The 24424-nt window shown below is 44.2% G+C and overlaps 1 protein-coding gene across 2 annotated transcripts in view; it reads left to right on the top strand.

Moving 5' to 3' along the window:
- KIRREL3 (kirre like nephrin family adhesion molecule 3) overlaps positions 1-24424 on the top strand; it is a 761063-nt gene that overhangs the window by 722678 nt on the left and 13961 nt on the right. For both annotated transcript variants that reach the window (XM_033171779.1, XM_033171780.1), the window contains 2 exons: positions 2551-2658; positions 16836-16945. In XM_033171779.1, coding sequence (XP_033027670.1) covers positions 2551-2658; positions 16836-16945 — 218 coding nt within the window. The remainder of the gene's footprint in view (positions 1-2550; positions 2659-16835; positions 16946-24424) is intronic.

Here is a 24424-nt window from a genome sequence, read left to right as displayed (position 1 = left end):
CTCTCCAGGTGCCCATGCCCCAGTCAAAGCTCATCATGCAGTAGCTCTACCCATGGAGTGTTTAAGATCAGGAGGCATGGGCAGCCAGGGAGGCTGCAGAATGCTGGAGAACTGCTTGCTGGAAATAAAAAAAGCACATCCACCACCCTTGGCCACCTTGCAATGAGAAAGTAAGCTGAAATCCCCACAGCAACAGAAATGATCAAGGCATTCTCAGATGCCCTGAGAAGGTTTAGGCGAAAATAGAAGCTTCTTTTTCAGATGAAGAAAACTAACAAAAAGGGGGGGGCAGATTTGGGCACAGCACAAGGAGGGGCACATATCGCAGAGGCTCAGACATTGAATGCAGTGGGTAGACAGGATCATATGGAAGGAAACAGCCCTTTAAATATTTGGATCCCAAACTAAAGCTTTTGTTAGCTACTTAGCCAAGGCCAGCCAGTGAGCTTTGGGACTGGAGATTTGAACCCAGGTCTTGTCAGTTTTAATCCAATGTTCTCGTCACCATAAGCACACTGGACCACACAATGAACAGTTAGATTTGGGATGGTGATTGTGTTTTGACTTACATGCTAATGAACAACCAAGCCATAACATCTAAACTGTGCACTGACTGATTGCTGATTGGAGTAGGAAAAGCTTCAGTGCTAGATACCGGTAATTCTGCCACACTACTCCAGCTTCCAGAGAAAATGCTAAAAAAAGCAAACCCACCTCTCCTTCAAGATAGATTCTGATGACCATTTGTTTCCTATCTGTTTACACTGCTTTTCAATTATCTAACTTACAAAGGGGATTACACAACATACAGTATTTTTTTTTAAAAAAAACCTAAGTAAAATCTATTAAGAGCAACAAAACCAATGAAACCTAATTAACAGTCAACAGCAGGATCAATCCACAATGTCAATCGATAAACAGGGATCTAGTTTTCAAAGGCCTGATACCAGAATAAAATGTTCCTACTTGTCTCTGAGAGGAGGCAAATGCCCGAGCCAAATGAGCCTTCTCCTTGGGAAAGACATTCCACAGGATTTGGGCAAGAACTGAAAAACTGCTGCTCCTACTGGATGCTGTTCTTGCATCTCTCGGCCAGCGCTGGTGGTATCTGCTTATAAACTCTCTACACGGTGACTGAATCTGTATGGAGAGTCCGAAGCATTCATAAAGGAAAACTACGTATCTCCACCATAATATATTTCAGTTTGGTAGGTCAGATTTGTGACTAGACATGCTAAATGAGTATAAATGATGTCGTTTTAGTCACCAAACACCAAGCCCATAGGAAGCCAACACATGGTCCATCCAGAAAATGATGTTCTCAGAGTTTAGTGCTGTGTGCGCGACCCTAGCCACCTCCTGGGCTCATGCACACAATATCGCCACAGATTTTTGTAAGAACCGCAAACTTTCTTTCCTTATGATTTTGAAACAAAAGCTGAGGTTTCCAGTGTACCACATCCTTTGCTTAGTATCAGAATTACATACCTGTGCAGCAAATTTACACATGCCCAGAATACATGCTGCCAGGATTTTTTATTATTATTATTATTATTATTATTATTATTATTATTATTATTATTATTATTATTATTTCCCATCAAGCCTGTCCCCTCTGCAAAAGTCTTAATATTTCAAATAATTGACCTGCACTAAAGTGAATAAATCACCCACATTCACCCTACCCTGGCCTCTACCAGCAATGTTTGCATTTGTTTTGCCAAATGTGAGAGATCCAGGGGTCAGTGACATGAGCCACACATCTCCATTTGTCTCCCCTCTGAACAAACAAGTCCCCAACCAACTCATTTGAGTATACCATGTGTCATACACCAAGCTACCCTTGCATTTTATTGGTTCGGCACTAATCTTAGGCCCCATCTGCATCATACATTTGAAGCAATTCCATACTACTTTCATCACCTAATCATCTTGGGAACTGCTGTTTCTTAAGGGTGCTGAGAACTGTTAGGAAACCCCCTCACAGAGCTGCAGTTCATAGATTGAAACAAAATCGAAAATTCTTTCTAGTAGCACCTTAGAGACCAACTGAGTTTGTTCCTGGTATGAGCTTTCGTGTGCATGCACACTTCTTCTGAAGAAGTGTGCATGCACACGAAAGCTCATACCAGGAACAAACTCAGTTGGTCTCTAAGGTGCTACTAGAAAGAATTTTCGATTTTGTTTTGACTATGGCAGACCAACACGGCTACCCACCTGTAACTAGTTCATAGATTGGTTTCTCAATCCCTCTTCCCAATAAATTTTGGGAACTATAACTCTGTGAGGAGAATAGTGGGTTTTGTAATATCTCTCAGCACCCCAAGAAACTACAGTTTCCATAATTCTTTGGGGGCAGTCGTGACTGTTTAAAGTGGTATTGTGCTGCTTTAAATGTATAGTGCAGATGTGGCCTTAATGTTTGACTGTAGGAGGATCTGATAATAGACAACCAGGGTTCGGGTAGTGAATGGGGGACAATGAGAAAGGACAAAAGTTGATGATACCCAGAGCCCATCTCCACTTCATTTGCTTTCTTGTTTTTTCCAGAGTCAGTGCCAATGGCAGTCATCATAGGCGTGGCAGTTGGAGCTGGTGTGGCGTTTTTGGTGTTGATGGCCACCATTGTGGCCTTCTGCTGTGCTCGCTCGCAGAGAAGTAAGTCACTTTCTTTTTATTCAATTGACTCTCTGACCATATCATCCTGGAAGTCTGGAAGCCCTTCTTCTCTGCCTAGGAAAACCACATGGAGAGGTAATGTAAGTTTATCCAAAGCTGCCTCTTCTTGTGACGTCCTCAAAGACCCGTCTGGCCTTGACTCCCTGATTATGATAAACATTTTAGCCCTCCAATCATGATGCTGAGATGGAGACAGCTTGGCAGGAGTCAACTTCGGCTAGGTAAAATCATTTGGCAGGTCTATAGCGAAGGGAACTTTCATTAGATTAGGTTGATGGCTCTATCTGTAATTAAGAGAAGGGAATGTAACCCAATGGCAGAGCACATGTGTTGCATGCAGAGAGGCCCAGGTAGTGCTGGGAAATACCGTGCCTAAAACCCTGGAGATCTGCTGCTGATAGATAGGCCAGTGGTCTGACTCAGTGTTAAGGCAGACCACCAAGTGTCAGCTATTTTACACATAGCACTTAGGAGACAGGAAGCTGTGTTCCTAAGTGCAATGTGTAGAATAGCTGTGAGCTCTTGCTGCACACACGTCAAGGGTAAACATGATATGGATGCACAATATTATTGGTTGACTAAATCCAACTTGTTTTGTACACATGCTTAAGTTGTCCTTGTGACTTCTTCAACCCACCATTAAACCATGCCATAAATGTGGGAAGTAATGTGAAGGAAGTACATTGTAGAGCTACCCCATGTAAACTTCAGCATGCTGTTGCAGCACTGCATTTCAGGGCCCCTCCAGATGTCCTTTTCATTGTGCATTCGTGATTATTTGTGCTCATGGTGGTCTTGGGACAGTTATGCACAACCCCATTTTCAGCACCATTTGCACCTGCAGCACTTTGGGGGCAAATGCACCCTTTGTTTGCAGTCATGTCCTGTACAGTTCGTGTCCTGTAGCTCCCTGCTGAAATCCTGAAACTTTTCATACTGCAAATGTTCTAGGTTGTTGCTTTATTTGTGCCACTTTTGTTGTGCTATAGCACAAGAGTGCCCTTCCAGATGAAAATAAAACAGCAACATTGGGAAATCACAGAACTAATAAAGCAGAATGATGTGTGCATGGTCCAGTATAAATCCACCATGTTGTTGTAGAATACACCATGGCATGTTGTAGAATACACTTCTGAAGGAACTTTCTATTCTGCCATGCACTGTATTTGCCACATGCAGCACTGTTTCCATTGTGCTGCAGTTTGTCTTCCACCAAAAGTTGTGCTATTCATCTCACTGTTCACTGTGGTGAAATTATGTAATTATATTTTCTTTGCATTATCCCACTCCATTCATTTCGATGCAAAGGAACCACAATGCAAAAAAAGGGGAGTGGGGCAGAGAGAGACTATTCCATATCATTTGCAGACTAAGGGCAACAACAACAGTGAACACTGATTATAATTGCTAGATTGATTTCTGTTCTGGGCATGGGACAAATAAGCAGACATTGGCAGTTTCTGCTACTGTTTCTGTCTGAATTCTCTGACATCCCTACTTCCATCTCCACCATCGAGCAGTTCTTGCCATTTGGAGATTTATTCTTATCTTAGCTGTCATCTGCTTTCCTAGAATTTCCACCCAATTCGTGCTAATCTTGCCATCTGGAGAAATGATTAGTTTGCTTCTTCTCTTTGACAGCCAGATAGATAGATAAGATTGATATTTGCACCAGCCACCAAGCATTGCTGTTACTCTTCAGATGTTTGAAGACATTGACCATGCCTCCTCTTCAACTTCAACTTCTCTTCTCCAAACCAAACACACGCGGCTCTTTCAAACCATTCTTCCACAGATTTGGCTTCTCCAGACCCCCTCATCTGCCAGGTCAATCTCCTTCTTAAAATGTGGCTCTCAGACCTGGAAACAGTGCTTCTGATGATGCCATTTACTGCTTTTCTCATGGGACCCCTATATCTGCCCTGGGGTGGGCAGCCGGCTTCTCCCTAGTTGTAGCACCAACCGCACCTGGAGGTGACATCAGGCTTCTTCTTTTGCATTTGACCAAATGTATGGAGAATACAGCAGAAATACGCATTAGCTTCATATTAATGTGTTGCTTTTATCTTATACTAAAAGATGTATTGGTTTTGTGAACATTGCTCCCTGTTCTGAGCCTGCAGGGATCAGGAAGGCTATACATTTAAAATGAAATCTATACTCGAATCCCTTGCTGAGCCCGTAATGCTGTTGGCTTTGCTGCCGAGTCGACAAAGCAGATGTTAAAATAAACATCACAAATGCAAGAAAAGGATCGTGGAGGTAAACAGGAGCAGCTCATTAGGGAAAAAAAGCATAGAAGTTAAAGAATGATTGTTGGCTGAGCGAACAGGGATCAAACCATCGTGGGAAGGAAGAGTGATTGTTCTGAGCTTCTGAGACAGCGAGAGAGAACAAGCAATCCTCAACCATGCCTCTAACTGTAGGGATAGTGAAAGACAAATAAGCCAAACACTATGCTAAATCCCTGTGTTGCGGTGCCAATATGTATATAAAAAACCCAGTTGGTTCTTTTTCTGGATTGTTTGCAAAGAAATCAAAGAGCCAGAAGCTCCCCGTGGACTTGCTTAATGAATGGCTGGGCCTGCATACTAGTTTGCTCTTAACAGCAATAATTGTGTCTGCTTCCCCCCTCTCCCCCCCCCCTTTTTATGACTCTCCCAAACCCCATTAAGCGGCTCTTTCAGGTATTAGCAAATTAAATATCTGGCAGTCATTAATCTTGCATTTTGGTAAGTATTTTTTGATGGGCAGGCATGCAGCTAAGACCTGAGAAGAGGCCAATTCAATTTCAGTGGAATCATTCAGTGATGATGGCACCATTCAAGCTTGCTCAATAGAAAATGGGCCAACTCGTCGTTGCGGTGTCAATGGTCAGACATAATCAGTCTCGTCTGCACATTCCTCTCATCTTTCTTTTCTTTTCTTTTAAGATAGATGTGAGCACGCTGTATCATTCCTCTGATCCTAGGACAGAGGGAGAACATGTGGCTCATTACCTACTCCTTATTTGATGTAACCAGATGGCTCTGGATTATTTGCAGGGCACACAACATCTAACATTGGTATATTTGTGATGATGACAGATCAGGCGTGCAGCAGTGGTGCCAAGGCTTGGATTAGGAAGCAAAGCCAGAGTTTCAAAGCACCGGATGTTTGGGGGCTGGAGCCAAGCTAGTGGCATTCCCAAGGCTCTTCATGAAACCTTTGGGTCTACTCTGTCTTGATTCACAAGCTACAAACATCCAAGAACAGTGTGCATGACGTGGTGCTGGTGCTGATCTGCATGCTGATATCCTTCAGCAACCCTTGCCCACCCTCAGATCTGCATGCTGAACTCAAAACAAAGTGAGCTAACTGACATGGATGTAAGAAAGCATCGTTTTCTGTTCTGCCCTCTTGTTCATCCCATGCAGTGCTGTCTCCATTCTGCTGCAGTTTGTCTTCCACCAAAAACTACCGGTATGCTATTCCTCTTGCTAGCTGCTGTGGCAAAATTATGTAATTTATATAAATAATTAAATACATGAATTTGAGAGAAGTGTAGCCAGTTACGTATCATTTGTGGACTGAAAACAACAACAGTGAATACTGATTATATTTGCTGGGTAGATTTCTGCTACGGACATGGCATGAATAAACAAAAATTGGCAATTTCTACTCCCAGTGCTGTTTTCATTGGAATTCAATACAGGTTGGATTTAGTCCTTGCTGACAGGTATTTTCTCATTCCCTCTAGATATATTAACAACTGCAGTGCCAAGTTCCATGGCTTTCTCATGCAGCAAAAGAGCCCTTGTTAAAGGAGAATCTGCTTCATGAAATGTGTGTGTGCATCATGAGTGGATCAGTGTATTTCTAGGCTACATCACTTTTGCAAGTGTTCATTCATAAATCCATTCCAAACCATTTCTACGTTAATCTAATTTGCATGAAAATTATTATTTAAGTACATACTTTTAAGATATAAAATGCACAATTCTAAATGTATTTTATCCTAATATATATTTTATTTTATTTAACAAGGCATCCATACCACTTAATCAAAAGAAATCTCTAAGTGGTGTACATAAAATGATGTAAAAAGTTCATTTAAAAATGCACTCAAAACAAGTGTTAAAACAGTAAAAAAAAATAGCAAAATTGCAAAAATACAGGATAACCATCAGTTTTTAAAAGCAAATGTATGTAATATAATGACATATCTGAGTAAGCATGCTTAAACAAAACAAAATAAAATAAGTAGGTGGTGAAAACTGTGCCATAAAGGTGCCTGCCTAATATCAATACAGTGGTACCTCGAGTTACTAAGGCCTCAGGTTACAAACGCTTCAGATTACAAACTCCGCTAACCTGGAAGAGTTACCTCGAGTTGAGAACTTTGCCTCAAGATGAGAATGGAGATCGTGTGCCGGCGGCGCAGCGGCAGCAAGAGGCCCCATTAGCGAAAGCACACCCCTAGTTAAGAACAGTTTCAGGTTAAGAACGGACCTCCAGAATGAATTAAGTTCGTAACTAGAGGTACCACTGTAGTCAGGGAACTTCAGAGCATAAGTGCTGCCACACTAGTGCCCCATCTGCACTAGACAGTTAAAGTGAAATCATTCCACTTTAAGCAGGAATGGCTTCCCCCTAATAAGTCCTTGGAACTGTAAGGGTTCTGAGAGTTGTTAGGCTACCCCTGTTCCCCACAGGGCTTCAGTTATCAGACTGGTTTAACTATCAAGACTTCTTCCCAAGTTGCTCGGTGGGGTCTCCTAACAACTCCAAGCACTTTAACAAATTATAGGATACTTTGGGGGACTGTTTAAAGTGATAAAATACTGCTTTAAATTTATAGTGCAGGTGTGGCCTAAAATCCCAATTTCTTGCAATTGTGGAATGAACATTATGATAAAATCATCTAGTCCAACCCCCTGCAATGCAGGAATCTCAACTAAAGCATCCATCCAACCTCTGTTTATAAACCCAAATGAAGGAGAATCCACCACCTCCCAAGGGAGTCTGTTCCACTGTTGAACAGCTCTTACTGTCAAAGTCCTTCCTGTTTAGTCAGAATCTCATTTCTTGTAACTTTAATCCATTGGCTTGGGTTCTACCCTCTGGAGCAAGAGAAAACACTCTTGCTCCATCTTCCATCTTTAGATGTTTGAAGATGGCTATCACATCTCCCCCTCAGTCTCCTCTTTTCCAGGCTAAACATACCCAACCTCCTCAACTGTTCCTCATATGGCTTGGTTTCCAGACCCTTGATAATCTTGGCCACCCTCCTCTGCACACGTTCCAGCTTGTCAATACCCTTCTTAAATTGTGGTGCCCAGAATGGGACACAGTATTCATGGTGTGGTCTGACAAGGCAGAATAGAGTGGTACTATTACTTCCTTTGATGGGGACACTATACTTCTGTTGATGCAGCCTAGGATAGCATTAGCTTTTCATTTGCTTGTTTTGTTTGTTTTGCTGCTGCTGCTGCTGCTTAATACAATTTTCAGTTTAAGCTTGCGATCTACTCAGACCCCTAGATCCTTTTCACATGTACTACTGGCAATCCAGGTATCCTCCATCTTATATTTGTGCAGCTGATTGTTCCTGCCTAAGTGCGGAACCTTACATTTGTCCCTATTGAAATTCATTTTGTTAGTTTTGGTCCAGTTTTCCAGTTATGTGGCAGTGGTCCTTGTGAAAGTGCCAGGTATTTGAGAATCACAAAATTAGGAGAAGTGCAAAATGCAGAGGACAACGCTTTTCTAGACCACACATTTGTTGCACAGTTGAGGAACGGATCAGTTCCTATAAGACTATATTTCTAGCATCAGCTCTCCGTAGCAACTAACAATATGTTGGGGCAGGGGGATAAAAGGTTGACTAAAATATGTGTAAAAGTCACCAGTAAAAACAAGACCACCCTAAAAGCAAGAGATAATTCCTAAAAATGAGTAATGAGCCCCCAAAGTGTAGCAAAAAAAACACCCATGTTTTTGCTGCTTTCCAAAAAAGAGCCAATTCAACCAATCAGGTGGTTTTCCCTTGGGAAAGAATTTCGCAAACAAACATGAACAAGCTTACATTTAAAAGGTCTGAGTTTTACTGAGCCCGCACATTTCCAGTAAATGTGTTTACGATTTAAAAGTAGCTGAAAATTGAAGGTGTGCACGTTGCTGAAGAAAACGGCATCCATTGGTGGGCCAGCTGGCTCCACAGTGGGATTTGTGCCACAAGACTTGAGACTGGCAGGGATCTCCTTGGAGTGTGTAATAGCAGTGGGATGTGTCAAAGCAGAGATGATGCAAAGTCAACCCCAGCCTCAGGAGAGCTGTGTCATCTTCAGTGCTGTCATCAAAGATCCATGGGCCAGGCTCAGAGGAAGCAACCTCATTGGTGGAGAGATTCTTCCTTGGGAAGTGATCCTCATTCCCAGCCAATGTCTCTTATGGCTAGCACTGGGGAACACACAGTTGATGTCATTGCCTGATACCTCACATCACCCATTCAAACCTCCTATAGGTTCTAGGCTTGGCCTTAGTTGACTTTTGAACTCTGCAGTTTTTTGAGACAACTTTTTGAGTTGTGTGAGACAGCCACCATCCCTCTGCAGTGTAATGACTTTTTCTCTAAAACAGGAGTGTGCAACCATGCTTCCATAACCCACACAGGATATCCTCAGAGAAGTGTTTCGTCTTACATCCCTCACTGCTTGCAAAATATGCTGCTCAGATGAGGAAAACACATAGAATACCAATGCTCAGCATGGCGCATTTGCCACCATATGGCCATCTGTCACTCATTACGTCTTCTTCCTGGCAACCTCCTCAAACATTATCTGCTCCCTTCTCTGGGTGAGAGTAGGGAGGGAAAGAGTCCGTCCAGTTTGTAGAAGAGGCTTTCTGGGGGACTCCTGCCTGGGCAGCAGATGCTATCCCCTCTCTAGAGAAGAGCTACACAAGCATTTGCCATTCAACAAACAGCACACAAGATGCATTTGGGGCTGGAAATTGCCCCGTCTTTGTTCTGCATGAAAGAATTCTGGCTTTCAAGCAGCCAGAGATGTTGCGTAGAAAAAATGATGGGTAGAGTAATCTGGATATACTTGTAAACAAAAACATCAGTCTATTGTTTATTGGCCAGTTCCAGCACAACAGTTTTTCCATAGAGCTGTACTTGTAAATACACCTTGGGGTGGCATTTCTCAAAGAGGTGCACAATATTTCTGATTCAAAATTGGAAGGATACGTAGAACAAGCACTCAACTCATATAGTGTATATTGCTGCTGCAGATTCCAAGGGTTTTTTTTTTTTAAAAAAAAGAAAGAAATATTTTTTCAGCAACGCCGCCAAATGCAATCCCCAATGAGCTCTCTTGATCTCCATTTCCATCATACATATACCTTTTTGCTGCTGGCTCCAGGTTGGGGGATGCTTGGACAGACAAACAAGCCTTAGAATCCAGAGTAGTTCTTTGAATGACACCTTTTAAAACTGTGCAGTCATGGAAGTTAGTGAAGTCATGGAAAGCCTCAGCAATCCGATCAATAGATGAGGAGAAACTCCACCATTAATTAAATTAACAAATTTTGTTAGGACCTGGGAAAACTGAGAGGGATCAGATACGTTTCAGTTAACATGGGCAAAGCTTGTAACTTTCTGAAATAGCTATTTTGGCACTAATGGAAATTTAGATCATCTGCTTTCTGCATGAAGCACCTAGCCAATTATAATGTAGAAAACCATTTATTTCTAGTTTAACTACTTTTGGGATAATGTGTTGTGGTAGTGAATAGTATGATTTCCCTCCTCCTCTCTCTTTTATGGATTGTACATTCTTTTAGAAATCTTAATGTACTTTTTTTTTTAAAAAAAATGAATTAACTGTTATGGAGTGTGTGTGGATTAGTCTCCCAAGGGAAACAGTTTTTTGATGTTATTTTTGAACTGCTCCAAATCACAGCCTACCTTCTTTATGGTCAAATGCATTGTGCATTGATTTCCCAGGGGTCCCACTAGGTGACCCTCTAAATGCATTAGCGGGTACCATGGGGAACCACCTCAGTTTACCAGGGCCCCTACTAGGTGGCTCAGCAGTCAGTGGTTGGGGGCTCCTCCAACTTGAAGCAAAAACACTCTTGAAATCTGCTTGCTCACAGCCTCCAATTTCTTGGCTAGGAATCAAGAAAAGCCTGACTAAGCTAATGATGGGTCATGGGCGGTAGAGCAGGTATCACAGAAGGCGATTCTCTCTCCCACTTTAATGAGAGGAAGCAAAAGGCATCACAAGCAAATTATGTATACAGTAAGCAGAGAGATTCCTCAGGGGACATATTTTAACGGGCTTAATACACATCTGTTGTTGTTTCCTAGATGACATTACAAGCCACAAGTTATTTAAGGAGTAACGTCCCTAAGAGAGGACTCTATGAGGCCGTAATTGGCTTTTCATTGTGATTAAATGCTGAGGCTTTTGGCGCTCAGGACATTATTTCTACTCTTGGACAGAGAACAGGAAGAAGCAATAAACTACAAGAAAGAAAAAGGGGACAAAACCAGAAGGGATAAATGCTTTTCTTGCATCATGAAGCCTGGAAAATTCCATCTTGATGTGTTCATAAACCCATTACTAGTAGTTGCCTGGAGGATAGGCCAACAGTGGTCTTAGAACACATTATCAAGAAAAAGGTATAAGAAAATCAGTAAATTAAGTATTGATTTGGCTGGTGGCACCAGGTTATCAATTAAGGAGCCTTTGCCCTGGAGGAAGGGATGCTAATTCAGACACACTCCAGGTACTAGTAACCTTGATTATTATTTTTACCTTGTGACAACTAAGGGACCTATATTTTCCCCCTCTGCATTTCGTCGCTGGACAAGCATTTGCATGCCTTTCTTCACCTTTGGGATGAGCACAAAATGGTTGGCTGCAGTGCTTTTATTGTGATGAAACTCACTGGTACAGAGCACGGGCACCTCTTTTTCTGCTGCCCATGGCAGCCATTATGTGCTGGCACCTCAGGCACTATAAATGCTAAACACCACGTTGCAACCTTCCCCAACCTGGCAGCCTCTTGATGCTGTTGGACTCCAACTCCCATCAGCCCTAAACAGCATGGCCAATGGTCAGGAATGGTGGGAGTTGTAGTTCAAAACATCTGGAGTGCACCAGCTTGGGGGTGGTAGCCATATTATATGGCCAGCTGCTGAAGATTCTTTTGTGCAGGCTGCCCTGTGCACAACTGTTGCCACCTGTGTTAAATCCTCTTTTGCTGCAAGTAATTCTTCCTACATGTTTGATTTGGTGCTTATGAATGGAAGCAGCATAATGAGATGAAAAGTGCAAGTTGGCACCAGGGTCCTGCTCCATACCCTTCCCTCTCTTTCAACATCTCTGCTATCTCTCTGCCTCTTGGAAGCCACAAGCATCCTCTTGTTTGGATGATAGACTGAACAGCAGACACATGAACACTTGAGTTAGTGCCTCCTATAAAGTATTCCATCTTTCAAAAACCAGCCAAAGAGATGATTCATAGCCTGTCACTTGAAAGCATGCATTATTTATAGGGATTTCAAAACAACTCCCATTCCAATGTGTCTCCAGATTAGGTTGTAAAGTGCCCCCTTTTGCCGAGTCGCTCAAGTTGTTAAGTCCCCCAGCTGCAATCTGCAGGATGTGATGAGAAAAATGCTGAAGACTTTTCAGGTCTCTCTTTCCCCCTGACCCCATTTTTTAAGGATGATTATTATTTTTTGCAATCAAACAGGAAATCAAGGACACCAACATAAATGACTAAATTCAGCCCAATTCCATACGTGCTTAATAGGATGCCAGTTTGCAAAAGCCAGAGAACTATGCATGCACCTTTAAGCAAAACAGGCTGGCAGCATTCAGAAATGGCTCAAGATATTTCACTGCCTGAGAGGACAAAGACAAATGGCTTCCCCTCCCACGAATTAGCATGCAGCACAGCCCATGGAGACCTTCTCCCATAATTCCCATTCATTTCAACAAGGCTTGAACAGAAGAAGTTGCTGAAAGTCATGGTTGAGACTTTCCAGTGGTTGCTGGTACCCACTGAGACTTGTAAGGTGAAAGGTACATGGAGCAAGAATCAATGACAGATAGAGATGGAGCAAATGACAGGCAGAGCCAGCTCATTCTATTTTTGCCCCCATCCTCCTCCCTGCTGAGTTCCACAAGGGCAAAATTGAGTCTACAGAGGGGGAAGCTGACAGCTAGTGCCACCCCTAGGATTGGCTATGAATAAGAAGGCAGGCAGGAGTTGAGGGGCTGCCAGATTGCAAGCTGGGGTTGGTGAGGCAGAGTCTTCTGTTTGGACCAGTGTCCAGTTCCATCTCCCATTAATACAATCCACAACCTTTGCCTGAAGTGAGAGCTGCTTCTTCCTGCATGGCTACAATTCTCAAGTCTGTAAGTTGCATGATTTCACCACAGTGGACAGCAAGACAAATAAGGTGGGTTTGGGCGGAAGGTGAACTGCAGGGAAACGAAAACAGTGCTGCATGGGACAAATAAAGGAAAGAATGGGAAAGGATGCCTTCTTATATCCCTCCAGATATTGTTGGGCTCCAACTCCTATCAGCCTCAGCCAGTACGGCCGGTAGTCAGGGATGGTGGTAGTTGGTCCAACAATGTTCTGGAGGGCCGCAGGTTCACCGTCCCTGCTCTGGAGTTTAGCTTGGGAGATCCTAAGAAGGACAAAGGCCAGTTATGAATTGCAGACCCATTTCTCAATCTGTTTCTTCAAAGCCTGGAGCTGTTTAGGTTTACCTCCTCTGCCGCCTTTAATCTTAGGCACCCACAGAGAGAAGCATTTTCTTTCCTTTCAGGCCTGCTGTTTGGTATCTTTGGTTTAATTTTTCAAAAACGGTCTCTTCAAAGAGCATCATTCTCCTCCTGGGAAACTGGCGGGAGATGCTGGGGCTGGAACGCAAGTCGCTAAATCCCACTGCCCTTCTTTTCTCTCAGCTGCTGCATGAAAGCAGGCCATCCCCTTCCAGCTCAGCATCTGCCGCTGACTGTGCAGTGTTCTCCTTGAGAATACCCAGCATACCTACTTTGCTGGGCAGCTAACTAATTAGATAATGTCTCTGATTCACTAAGATGCAATAGCTGAGCAAACAAAGAGCACGTTGCACATATGGACACTCTGTACTTCCAGTTTGGCCGTCTGGCTCAAACCAGGATGTGCAGGAACTGCAAAGATGGGCATAAAAAGCATCCATTTATTACTTAAAAAAATAAGCAAAGCTTTTAAACTTTTGTCCCCCTGCCACTCACCTCCTCATTTTGGAAAGGTTCTGTTACAGCCTTCTCCAACCTGGCAGCATCCAGATGTTCGGACTACAGTTCTGATCAGCCCCAACCTTGTTTTTGTTGGCATCTGTCTGTCTTGAGATACAACCGAGTGTGCCTTCAGGGGTGAAGTCAAACTGCTGTGTTAGCAACACCAAAGTGACTCCCCGGGACGCATGCCTGGGTAGTGTATATGGAGGTCCTGGGCTGCCCAGATAACAAGATTCCCCTCTTGGCCTTGCTGGTATGATCCAAAGGAATGCAGAGAAATATGTTTGTCACTAGCTTGGGTGTAGGAGTTGCCAGAAAGAGGGATACAAGAAGCTATCTAAGCTTCTGAGGGGCTCCGCTCCAGGTTTGTGTAGGGTTCACTCTTTAGCCTTTTCTTCTCCCAAAGATATCCCACAAGGCAGAGTTTTCCTTCTCCTAGATGGGATATCTTCCCAGGTTGATGAGCCTCATCTGCACCCCATTTCCCTCTACAGTGCATGCAGAACCTGCCTTATTGACCGTTGGACCCACTATTGGCCTTAACTTCTCAGGCCACCAGAGCTTGTCTTCACATGCGGGGAAGTCTCTAACTCACCAAGGATTTTAGACGCATTGCTACCTTCATCTGGGTTGTCCAGCCAGTCTAAGCCCTTTCCCAGGGTGTGGTCGCTCTCACATGCTGACAGCTTCAAGGAGCCACTAACCAGAGCAGAGTGCAGGTTGGGGACCAAAGGTGGACAAACTACCCCAGAAGGGGCAGCTTCCCCCTCCCCTAACACCCTGTACACCCCAGCATGTTTGTATTACCTAAGGGAAAAAACAGGCATAAAGAAATAAAAGAACAACTATAGCAAAGTGAAATATTTCCATGATTGTATAATTCACCTAGATATCAGATGCCCATGTAATCCTGGAATGTGCTAGTGTGTTGTTGTTGTTATATTTATTTCCTGCCCTTCATCAGCAAGTCCCAGAACAGGTTACAACAACTAAAATTTCATAATGAAAACAATTAAAACATATTACAGTCATGGGAATTTAAACTTGTTTATGATTGTTGTGTTATTATTGCAATGTTCGTTATATTGTAGTGAAAAGTCTTTTTTTTAATGCACAGATTGTTGAATGGGGATTCATCTGTCTTTGTTGGTCTCATAGACTGTGTGGTCTTGGTTGTATTCTTAGTTCAAAAGGTTTAATAGCTTAAGCAAATCATGTTTTGCATGCAGAAGGTGTGAGATTCAAATCCTGTCTGAAACCCTGGAGAGCCAATGCCAGACAGGGGAGCAATACTGGGCTGTTTTCTAGAGTCCTTACATAAAAAACATCTGTGCCATAGAACAGGGATGGGGAACTCCCCCCCCCCCCCAGTTCTGGGAGCCACATGCCATGAATGAGTCAGGCCAGAATAAAAAATGTATGGAGCAACACATGTAAATTTTACCTCTGTGCAGTCCTTCTCTGCTCTCCATCCAGGCAGGCAAGAGGCATTATCAGAGCTCAATGGCACATTTCAGCCAGGCAAAGCAAGGGCTGGCATGGAAGTCATGGGGTGTGCTGGGGTGTTGTGTGGGGAGAGTCCTGAGAACCAGTTAGAGATGCCTGGAGGGCCACATTTGGCCCCCGACTCTGAGTTCCCCCAGCCCTCCCCTATAATGCCTCCCGGAATTCTCTCCAATACACTGGGGTACAATGGCAGCTGAGAAAATGGTTTCTTAGAAGATGAAAGTCGCACTAAGTCAAAGCTCCAGAGAAAGGCATGCCATGCAGGGGTGTGTTAGAGGGAGAATTTGGAGGAGTGAAGTACTGGGGGGGGGGGTGTTTCCAAAGAAGGAGCAATAATCTCATTGCCAGAGCACCAAGATAACTGATGGAACCTCCATGCTCTGGCAAGTGAATGAGGTGGAAGTTAGGCTTTTGTTTGTGATAAACTAACATAGAGGGAACCAGATAATGTTTGGAAATAATAAGAGGCTGGGTACTTCCTTGCTTTTTTTCTTTTCTTTATAGGGACCCTAGGTAAAGGTAAAGGGATCCCTGACCATTAGGTCAAGTCGCAGACAACTCTGGGGTTGCGGCGCTCATCTTGCTTTACTGGCCGAGGGAGCCGGCATACAGCTTTCGGGTCATGTGGCCAACATGACTAAGCCGCTTCTGGTGAACCAGAGCAGCGCACAGAAACGCCATTTACCTTCCTGCTGGAGCAGTACCTATATATCTACAGTGGTACCACGTGTTACGCACGCGATCCGTTCCGGATCACGCTACGTAACACCGGCGTGCTTAACACGAACGCCCCCCACAAAAAACAAAAAACTCGGAAGTTCGCACGTTTTTGCACTTCTGCACATGCGCGAAGTGCGCAAAACGCTTCTGCGCACCAGTGCATCGTGCGCGCTCTGGGGAGGACTTCCAGGCTGCGGAGGTGTGTAAGTCAAATGTATGCAACATGGAACGTACGTAACTCGAGGTATGACTGTACTTGCTCTTTGACGTGCTTTCGAACTGCTAGGTGGGCAGGAGCAGGGACTGAGCAACAGGAGCTCACCCCGTCACGGGGATCCAAACCGCCAACCTTCTGATCAAGCAAGCCCTAGGCTCTGTGGTTTAACCCACAGCACCATCCGCGTCCCTACTTCAGGCTAATAGTATGAACAGCAGCATTTCTCTGCAAGGTGGTTTGCATTTCTAATCAAAAGGTCAAGGTTGCATTTTAGCTGAATGAAGATATTTTTGTTAAAGTTTAATGTGTGAACTAATGCAGGCAGAGGTAGACACTACTGCTATTCTGCTAGGATCCATTTAATGTTATGGAGCAGCTTTGTGGAGGGATAACTTTTACTCTCTTGCTCTTTTGTTTAGATCTGAAAGGTGTGGTTTCTGCCAAGAACGATATCCGCGTTGAGATTGTTCACAAGGAGTCCGCCTCGGGCAGAGAAACAGAGGAGCACCCGACGATCAAGCAGCTGATGGTGAGGATTTATTCTCTCTTTCCTTAATCTGTTGCTCTGTCTAACCTTTGACAGTAATGAGCACGGGCGCAATGCGGTTCAGTGCGCAAAAGCCCGCCAAAGGCAAAGTATGCTCTTCCAAAATCTCACACATCGCTCAGAGCTGTTAAAGTTGCACCGCTGTTGGAAACTCCCAGAGTGCAACTTTGCTAATGAAGACAAGAAGCCAGGAGAGGTTTGCTACAGAGCAGCACAGCCTTCAGTCTCTGACAAACAGAAAGCTCTATCCGAGCCCTCAATAGGGAAATTGATGTGGCTGCAAATGGACAGACAAGGGGAAGCTAAGCAACGTTATTATGATTTATTATTATTATTATTATTATTATTATTATTATTATTATTATTATTATTATTAACTAATTAGGCACTAATAGCTTAGCTAGACTGAAAGGGCCTCCTGTGCAAGATACCGGTAGATAGATGGCGAGCCTTTCATGGGATATATCACTGGCCTCGTTACTGTCGAATCACCACAGCTGACAAAAGTGATATTTTTGATGAATTTAAGAACAATGTTGTTGGATTGTACCAAAGGCTCACCTAGTGCAGCCCTCTGCTCCAACAAGCAGAGCTTGAGTCTCACAGCACTCTCTTCACTCATAGTTCCCAGCCACTGGTATTCAGATGTGTGTTGCCTCCAGCAATGGGGTCGAATCAAAGCCATTAGGGCTACCAGTCAATGACAGTAGCCAGCCAGTAGCAAAGTTTGCCCCAACTTAATGCCTTTCTGGCAGATTTGTGATTTTTTTACGGGTGGGCAGATCACCCTACTACCAATATGTGTCATTTTCTGTTTGGCCCTTCATAAATCTGTTTTGCTGCATTGCCATACACATTGATCTGTATTTTTTTTAATCCAGGCCAAAATTCATATTTTAATATATGAATATGTAATATCACACACACACACACGCAAAATGTAAATATGTATCTTCTCTCAATGTATGCATTTTATCCTAAAATATGCACTGATAACCTTATCCTCCACAAATTTGTCTAATCCTCTTGGATATTCAGATGATGCCTGCAGTCCCAACAACCTCACCCTCTCCATTCTCTCAAAGATAGCCCAAGACAGTTTGGTTCCCGATGCTAAGGAATCTGAAAATTTTAATCCCATGGTGTTAAAAATTATATAATGAATTTAAGAAGTTGACAAATTCTGCTCCCCACCCCACCCCAATTCTGTGCTTCCAAATCTGCTCCCTGAGGTGGGCTTCTTCACCATACCCAGGGTAGGGCAGCCCTGCTCTCTTTTTATAGGGCCTGGTGGACCAGAATTGTTCCTGGGAGTCAGCTGACAGAGTACTCAGGCAGTCTGGTAGTGCCCCTTCAAAGCACAGAGCTCAGTATTCCAGGCTTGATATGGAAACAGACTGTTGATGATGCAAGGCACCAGGGCCTGACTGCTGGGAGTCCAATTTTGAGGCACACGGTTTCAGGCACAGCTATATCCCAGGATATGTTTAGGTAGATTCCTGTGAATTCTTCTTAGCCACCTTATACTGAGGTCAGACCACTGATGCATCTAGTTCATTATTGTCTTCCACTGTTGGAGGCAGCCTGCTTCTGAATACAGTACCAGTTGCTGGTAACCACAAGAGGTGGGAGAGCTGTTGTGCCCGTGCCCTGCGTTTGGGCTTCCCACAGGCATTTGGTTGGCTGCTGTGAGAGGAGGATGTTGGACTAGATTGGCCATTGGGCTGATCTTGAAGGCTCTTCTTATGTCTACTCTGGCTAGCAGAAGCTCTCCACTGTTTGGGATGGGAGACATTCCTAGCCCTACCTGAGATGCCGGTGAATAAACCTGGGGCCTTCGTCTTGCAAGGCAGGTGCTCTACCACTGAGCTACTGCCTGCAAATGAAACTTACGCATGCAAGCTTCCAAGAGTTGACAAGAGTTGGGGAGAAATGCTCATAAAGCTGGCTGAAGAATTGGCCCCTGAGGATTTCTCTGATCTCTACTGTTGCTAATACGTGAAGCTGTAGACTGTTGTTTCACCAGCTCCCTGCGACTGCTGTGTTCTGCATCCAAATGGCAGCTTTGCTTTCCGCCTGCCGGTGTCACGTTATAAATGACTAATACAAGCAAAACAAATGGAAAGAACACTGAACCGTATAAAATAAACCCATCCAGCCATAAAAGCAGAGAACAGATGCAAAAAAAAAAAAAAAAAGGACGGGAGGGAGGGAGGAAGCAAGCAGACTGATTTTAAGCACACCTCCAACCATTACTACCGCAAGCTTACAGCCACCTTTCGTCAGCATTCATTCGTTTGGGCTGGGGAAGGGTGCTCTGTGAACGATCAATGGAATCCCTGGTTTGAGAGGGGATGCTTTGTGGGGTGGGCAGAATCGATTTTAGATGGTACACATGTACAGAGTGGAGCCCTTGAAATCGGTTTGAAAGGAGGATAAACGGCAGAGGCATCACGTTGCTTTGTTATTCTGCTGCTGCTGCTTCTGAAATTGCTGTTTTGTTTCAGTTCAAAGGTCCCCATAAGATAGAGACCAACATGCTCATTTCTCCTCCTTCTTCTGTTGTTTGCCCCACACCCAAATGGAAGTTGGTAAATAGGAACACCCAGATTGTTTCGGCATGGAGCAAAAGGCCAGGATAAAAATAAATAAATAAGCAAAGTAGATATTTTATTGGTGCATTATGGCTGAAGGGCTGTGGTTCAGTTCACTTTTAGAGGCAAACTTTTCTAATCTGCAATTCCTGAAATGTTACATAAACCAAAACACAGCCGTCGTTCTCACTTTTCTGAATTTCACAATGCAGTTCTTCAGCCAAGTACTGGGTACAGAAAGGCATGCACTATAGGTAATGTGTGTATAAAGATGCAAATATTAGTGAAAATAACGTGCAAGTGTGAACTATATTAGGGGACATCGCTTTGCAGATCTGGGTATTTTAAATATTGCATTTTTAAAAAGGTGTATATTAGGCAACATCACATTAAATTGCTGGTGAATGTTCTCCCCCCCCCCCAAGTTATTCTGGTGAACATTTATTTATTGTGCTCATTCTGAAGTACAGCATTTCTATCCTGTGTTTCTATATAAAAAAATACTAACTTTTTAAATATAAAAAGCGAAATAATTAAAAACAAAACAAAGCATAAGATGATAATTAAAACATAATGTCGCAGCAAAGTGGCTTTAAATGATAAATGACCAATAGTGAAGTTGGAAATATAAGAAGAAATTAGGAAATTTGCTGATGAATTTTCATGACAACATTCAAATAAAATAATAATGAATGGTTTTCTTGCATGCAGTTACAAGTTACAAGATTTTAAAATATATATATAAAATCATTCCAATTGCAATGTTTTTGGGGGCTGAACTGGACAATTGCTAGGTATGTAGCCTCTTGCTACTACCTGTGTTCCAGCCAGGGGAGAGAAGAAACAAACCTCCCCCTACTCATGTTCAGCCTTCCTGATAAAGACCATTGCCTGACCCTCAGATATTCAGGTATTTAAAAGGGTTATGGACTCTTAACCACTTTCCCATACACTCTCTCTCTCTCTCTCTCTCTCTCTCTCTCTCTCTCTGTTGCACGTCCCCTTGAGACTAATTTTAGTAGATGCCTAAGAAATTAATTAATCAATTAAAAATATCACAAACTGAAGTGGCAAAATAAACCTGAGATAGGAAGAATGAGAAACAGAGAGAAAGCAAAATGGACAGATTTACTGATCCCCAGTGCTTTTTTTCTGGTAGTACGCAATGGTATGCAGGGTTTTGTTTGGTTATTCAAAGTTGGAGACGGTCCAACTTTTAGCCCCATCTCACTGAACTCTGAGCCAGGAGCTGGAGAGGGTAAGAAACTGGAGGCAGCTTCAAAGGCTGAGCTGCTGCTGCTTCCTTACCCCAAGTCGGCGTGGATGCCCCCCCCCAGTGAGAGGAGCCACCGAAAGGACCAGGAGGAGCCTCTCTCCTCAGCCTGGTGCATACCCGAGCACTGGCACCCCCAGAAACCTCCACCCTCCAGCACCGCTCCTGGCCTCCTCCCTGTCCCCTTGGCAGCAAAGTGGAAGGAGAGGAAAACCCCATGAGCACTGAGCAGGACCCCCTTTCCCAGCACCCACCATCCCGATCCTGTTGAGCTGGTAGCAGTGAAGCAAGCAGAGCCAGGCAATATGGGAGAGGCTGGGAACTGCAGGTGGGCAGAGTGCCGTTGCACTCATGTCCAGCTTGCAGGTTTCCAGTAGGCATTTGGTCAGCCACTGTAAGAGCAGGATGCTGCACTTAGATGGGCAGACAAAATGGCAGACAAAAATTTGCTTGCAAAAAAACATGTTCATGAAGGATTTTTTTTTTAAAGTCACATAAATCTGCAGTAATGTGGAGTACTGTACTAAATTTAAGATTGGAAGACTGAGAACCAAAATTGACAGATCCACCCGTCCCTAAATAGTAGGCACTCTCTCCAAGAATAGACATTCTTCCACTGCAAGAGTTTGGTTGGAACTCTGCTCTTAAAGAGAATGATGAGTCCATCCTCTATGCAAGGTTTGATGCCCTGGAGTTCTCTCTCTTTCTCTCTTTGGGATACCACCCCTCTTGATAGCAGGATCTCAGTGCTAATGAAGATTTCCTTCCAGATCATTAAAAAGCCTCTGTGCATTTCCTTCTCATTGCTCGCTACACCACGCACAAGCTGCTGCCTTCAGCAATAAAACGTCCGTCCTGTGCATCCTCAATAAGAGCCTAATAAGAGTCTCCAAAATTTGTCAATGAGCTGACAGATCAAGTTAAAGAATCCAGCCTCATTAATGAGCAGCTATGATGAATTCCTGGCAGGGGAGCAAGCTGTACTCTGATGGCACAAAGGTAGCAGAACAAACTGGTGTGGGTAGACTGAGCCAGGGGTTCTGGGGAAATGGCAGTGTGGGGAGGCAATGACTCCAATCATGACTCTGACTTGACAACCACACGCCAATCCTTCTTTCTTGGAGGTCTGTCATCTGCACCCATTGGCTGCCTGTCACAATTAGCATCTCTGGGTGTTGCAAGCAAGCTCCCACCACCACCTTCATGATAACTTCCACGCCGGGCTGGCAGGACTTGCTTGCAGTATCTCAAAAACTATATTGCATAGCAAATTTACAGAAGCTGAAGACATGGATGTTGCCTATGCAGCTCCCCTATGCAAGATACTTTCTGGACCCAAACTGTTTAGGCAAACCACCACAGCTTGTTTGAAATGTCTAGGAAGGTCCCTCCCAAAGCCACGCTGGACCAAGATCTTCTGCTGCTGCCCAAAGCAGAGCCCAGTGTAATGATCCTTCTCCAGGTAAGCTGCAGTGACAATGATCTCTGCAGGGTGGCTCTGCCCTACCATACCACATGGGCTGCTACTGCTTCTTATACTTGTTTTCCACCCAAAGAGAGAGAGAAAGGGAAATCGTGCACCCAAATGCTCTGCCTCCATTCTTAGCTGGATGCCTTCAAGCCAAATCTCATTACTCCCTGTATTTCCTGGTCACATTTCTAACCTCTCTGTGTCCCTTTGAATTATCTCTCTGCCCTCTCCGATGTTCACAACACCTCACCATTTAATATCAGCTGTGAGTATGATTAGCATGCCGAGTCCTCTCACATAGAGATCATATAATGCAGATGTTAAATAGGAGCAGACAGAACATCAGCCACCACAGCGCTCCATTAGATGACACTCCCCGGCACTCAATGCATTACAGAACACCATTACCCTTTTTGCTTGTCCTTCACGCGTTTCTCAGTCCACGTGACAGGGCTTGCTTCCAAACCAGCCTGAATTACCTACAGGAGGCTTGGCGAGACACCATCCAAACAACTTTGCTGAAAATCTAAAGGTATTACATATAGCAACCGCACCTCCTTCAACTGCTAATATTGTAATTCCATCAGAAAAGCAATCAGGTTTGTGCTGTGTAATTTGCTCCTTCCCGACACGATGGGTCACCCGTTGCTAATGTTTTCTTTGTCCCCTAGGAAACTTCCCTTAATGTTTTCCACTATTGGGGTCCTATTGGATAAACACTGCCAGGATCTCTTTTCTTTTCTTCTTCTTTTTTAAAAAAGTATCACATGCTCATTCCTCTCCACTGCTTTTGCAATCAGCACGATGGTTCTCAAACCCTTTTCCTATTAATAGTTAGCACACCTAGATGCAGTCTTACTGCTCAGGCTGCCTGCTTGAAATGCAAGTCATATTTATATATATTTTACCTAAAGTATTTAATTGCACTTCAATTGTATAAATAGGCACTTAGAGGTTCCTGGGGAAGTTCATTGCTCCGTGAGAAAGGACATGCTAGGAGCAGGCAAAAGATCCCTGGTATTGCCAGTTCAAATGAACCAGTGCCAAATAAGAAGGAGGGAAGACCTTGGAGATCTGCTGCCAGTTAGAGTAGACTATACTGGAATCAATGGACAGCCATCTAACCTGGAGTAAGGCAGCTTACAATGTTCTGCCCACTATGGGTGAGGATGCAGCTGGCTATCAAGAGCTGTGCACAGCATCCTGCACAGTGCTTTGCAAGCCCAAATGACCAGCCGAATCTGTGTGGGCAAAATCAAGTCATGTGACATTACTGTGTCATCTGGTGATTGACAGTTGGGAGTCCCCACCCACCTGTCAAACTTGGCCTGCAGGAGGTGGAGTAGGTAAGGACCTGCCTCAGTGGATGGACCCAGTACCTCTTCTCTACATTAGGAGGAGTCAGTCACAGCATGACCAGCAAAAGCTGGGGTCAAGAGGTCCACTTTCCGGGGTCCATGGACAAGTAAGCTGGGAAAGTGGCAGTGATCTGCAAACAAAGGTCAGAGTCTGAGTGGTCTGGCCAAGCAGACTCAGAGGTATCACAACCTCAGCAATCTCCAGATGTGACATGCTGATAAGGAACTGGAGCTGCAGGGAGGGCTGAAAATGCAAGAAGCAGTCCCAGGGTGATGTAGTTATGTGGTGGCAAAGCAGTGGATCTTGCAGTAACACCACGACAGCCAGTGTAGTGTAGTGGTTACAGTATTGAACTTGGGAGATGAGGGTTCCAGTCCCTACTTAGACTTGGGGATTGCCAGGTGACCATGGACGAGCCCTCACTGTCTCTTAGCCTAACCCTACCATGCATTGGGGACGCGGGTGGCGCTGTGGTCTAAACTACAGAGCCTAGGGCTTGCCGATCGGAAGGTTGGCGGTTCGAATCCCCATGATGGGGTGGGCTCCCGTTGCTCGGTCCCTGCTCCTGCCAACCTAGCAGTTCGAAAGCACGTCAAAGTGCAAGTAGACAAATAGGTACTACTCCGGCGGAAAGGCAAACGGCCACATGACCCAGAAGCTGTACGCCGGCTCCTCGGCCAATAAAGCAAGATGAGCGCCACAATCCCAGAGTCGTCTGCGACTGGACCTAATGGTCAGGAGTCCCTTTACCTTTACCATGCACA

This window comes from Lacerta agilis, chromosome 15 (assembly GCF_009819535.1).
Source record: "Lacerta agilis isolate rLacAgi1 chromosome 15, rLacAgi1.pri, whole genome shotgun sequence".
Lineage (NCBI taxonomy): Eukaryota > Metazoa > Chordata > Lepidosauria > Squamata > Lacertidae > Lacerta > Lacerta agilis.
The sequence above is the reverse complement of the archived record's forward strand: the minus strand, read 5'-3'. Positions and strand labels throughout refer to the sequence as shown.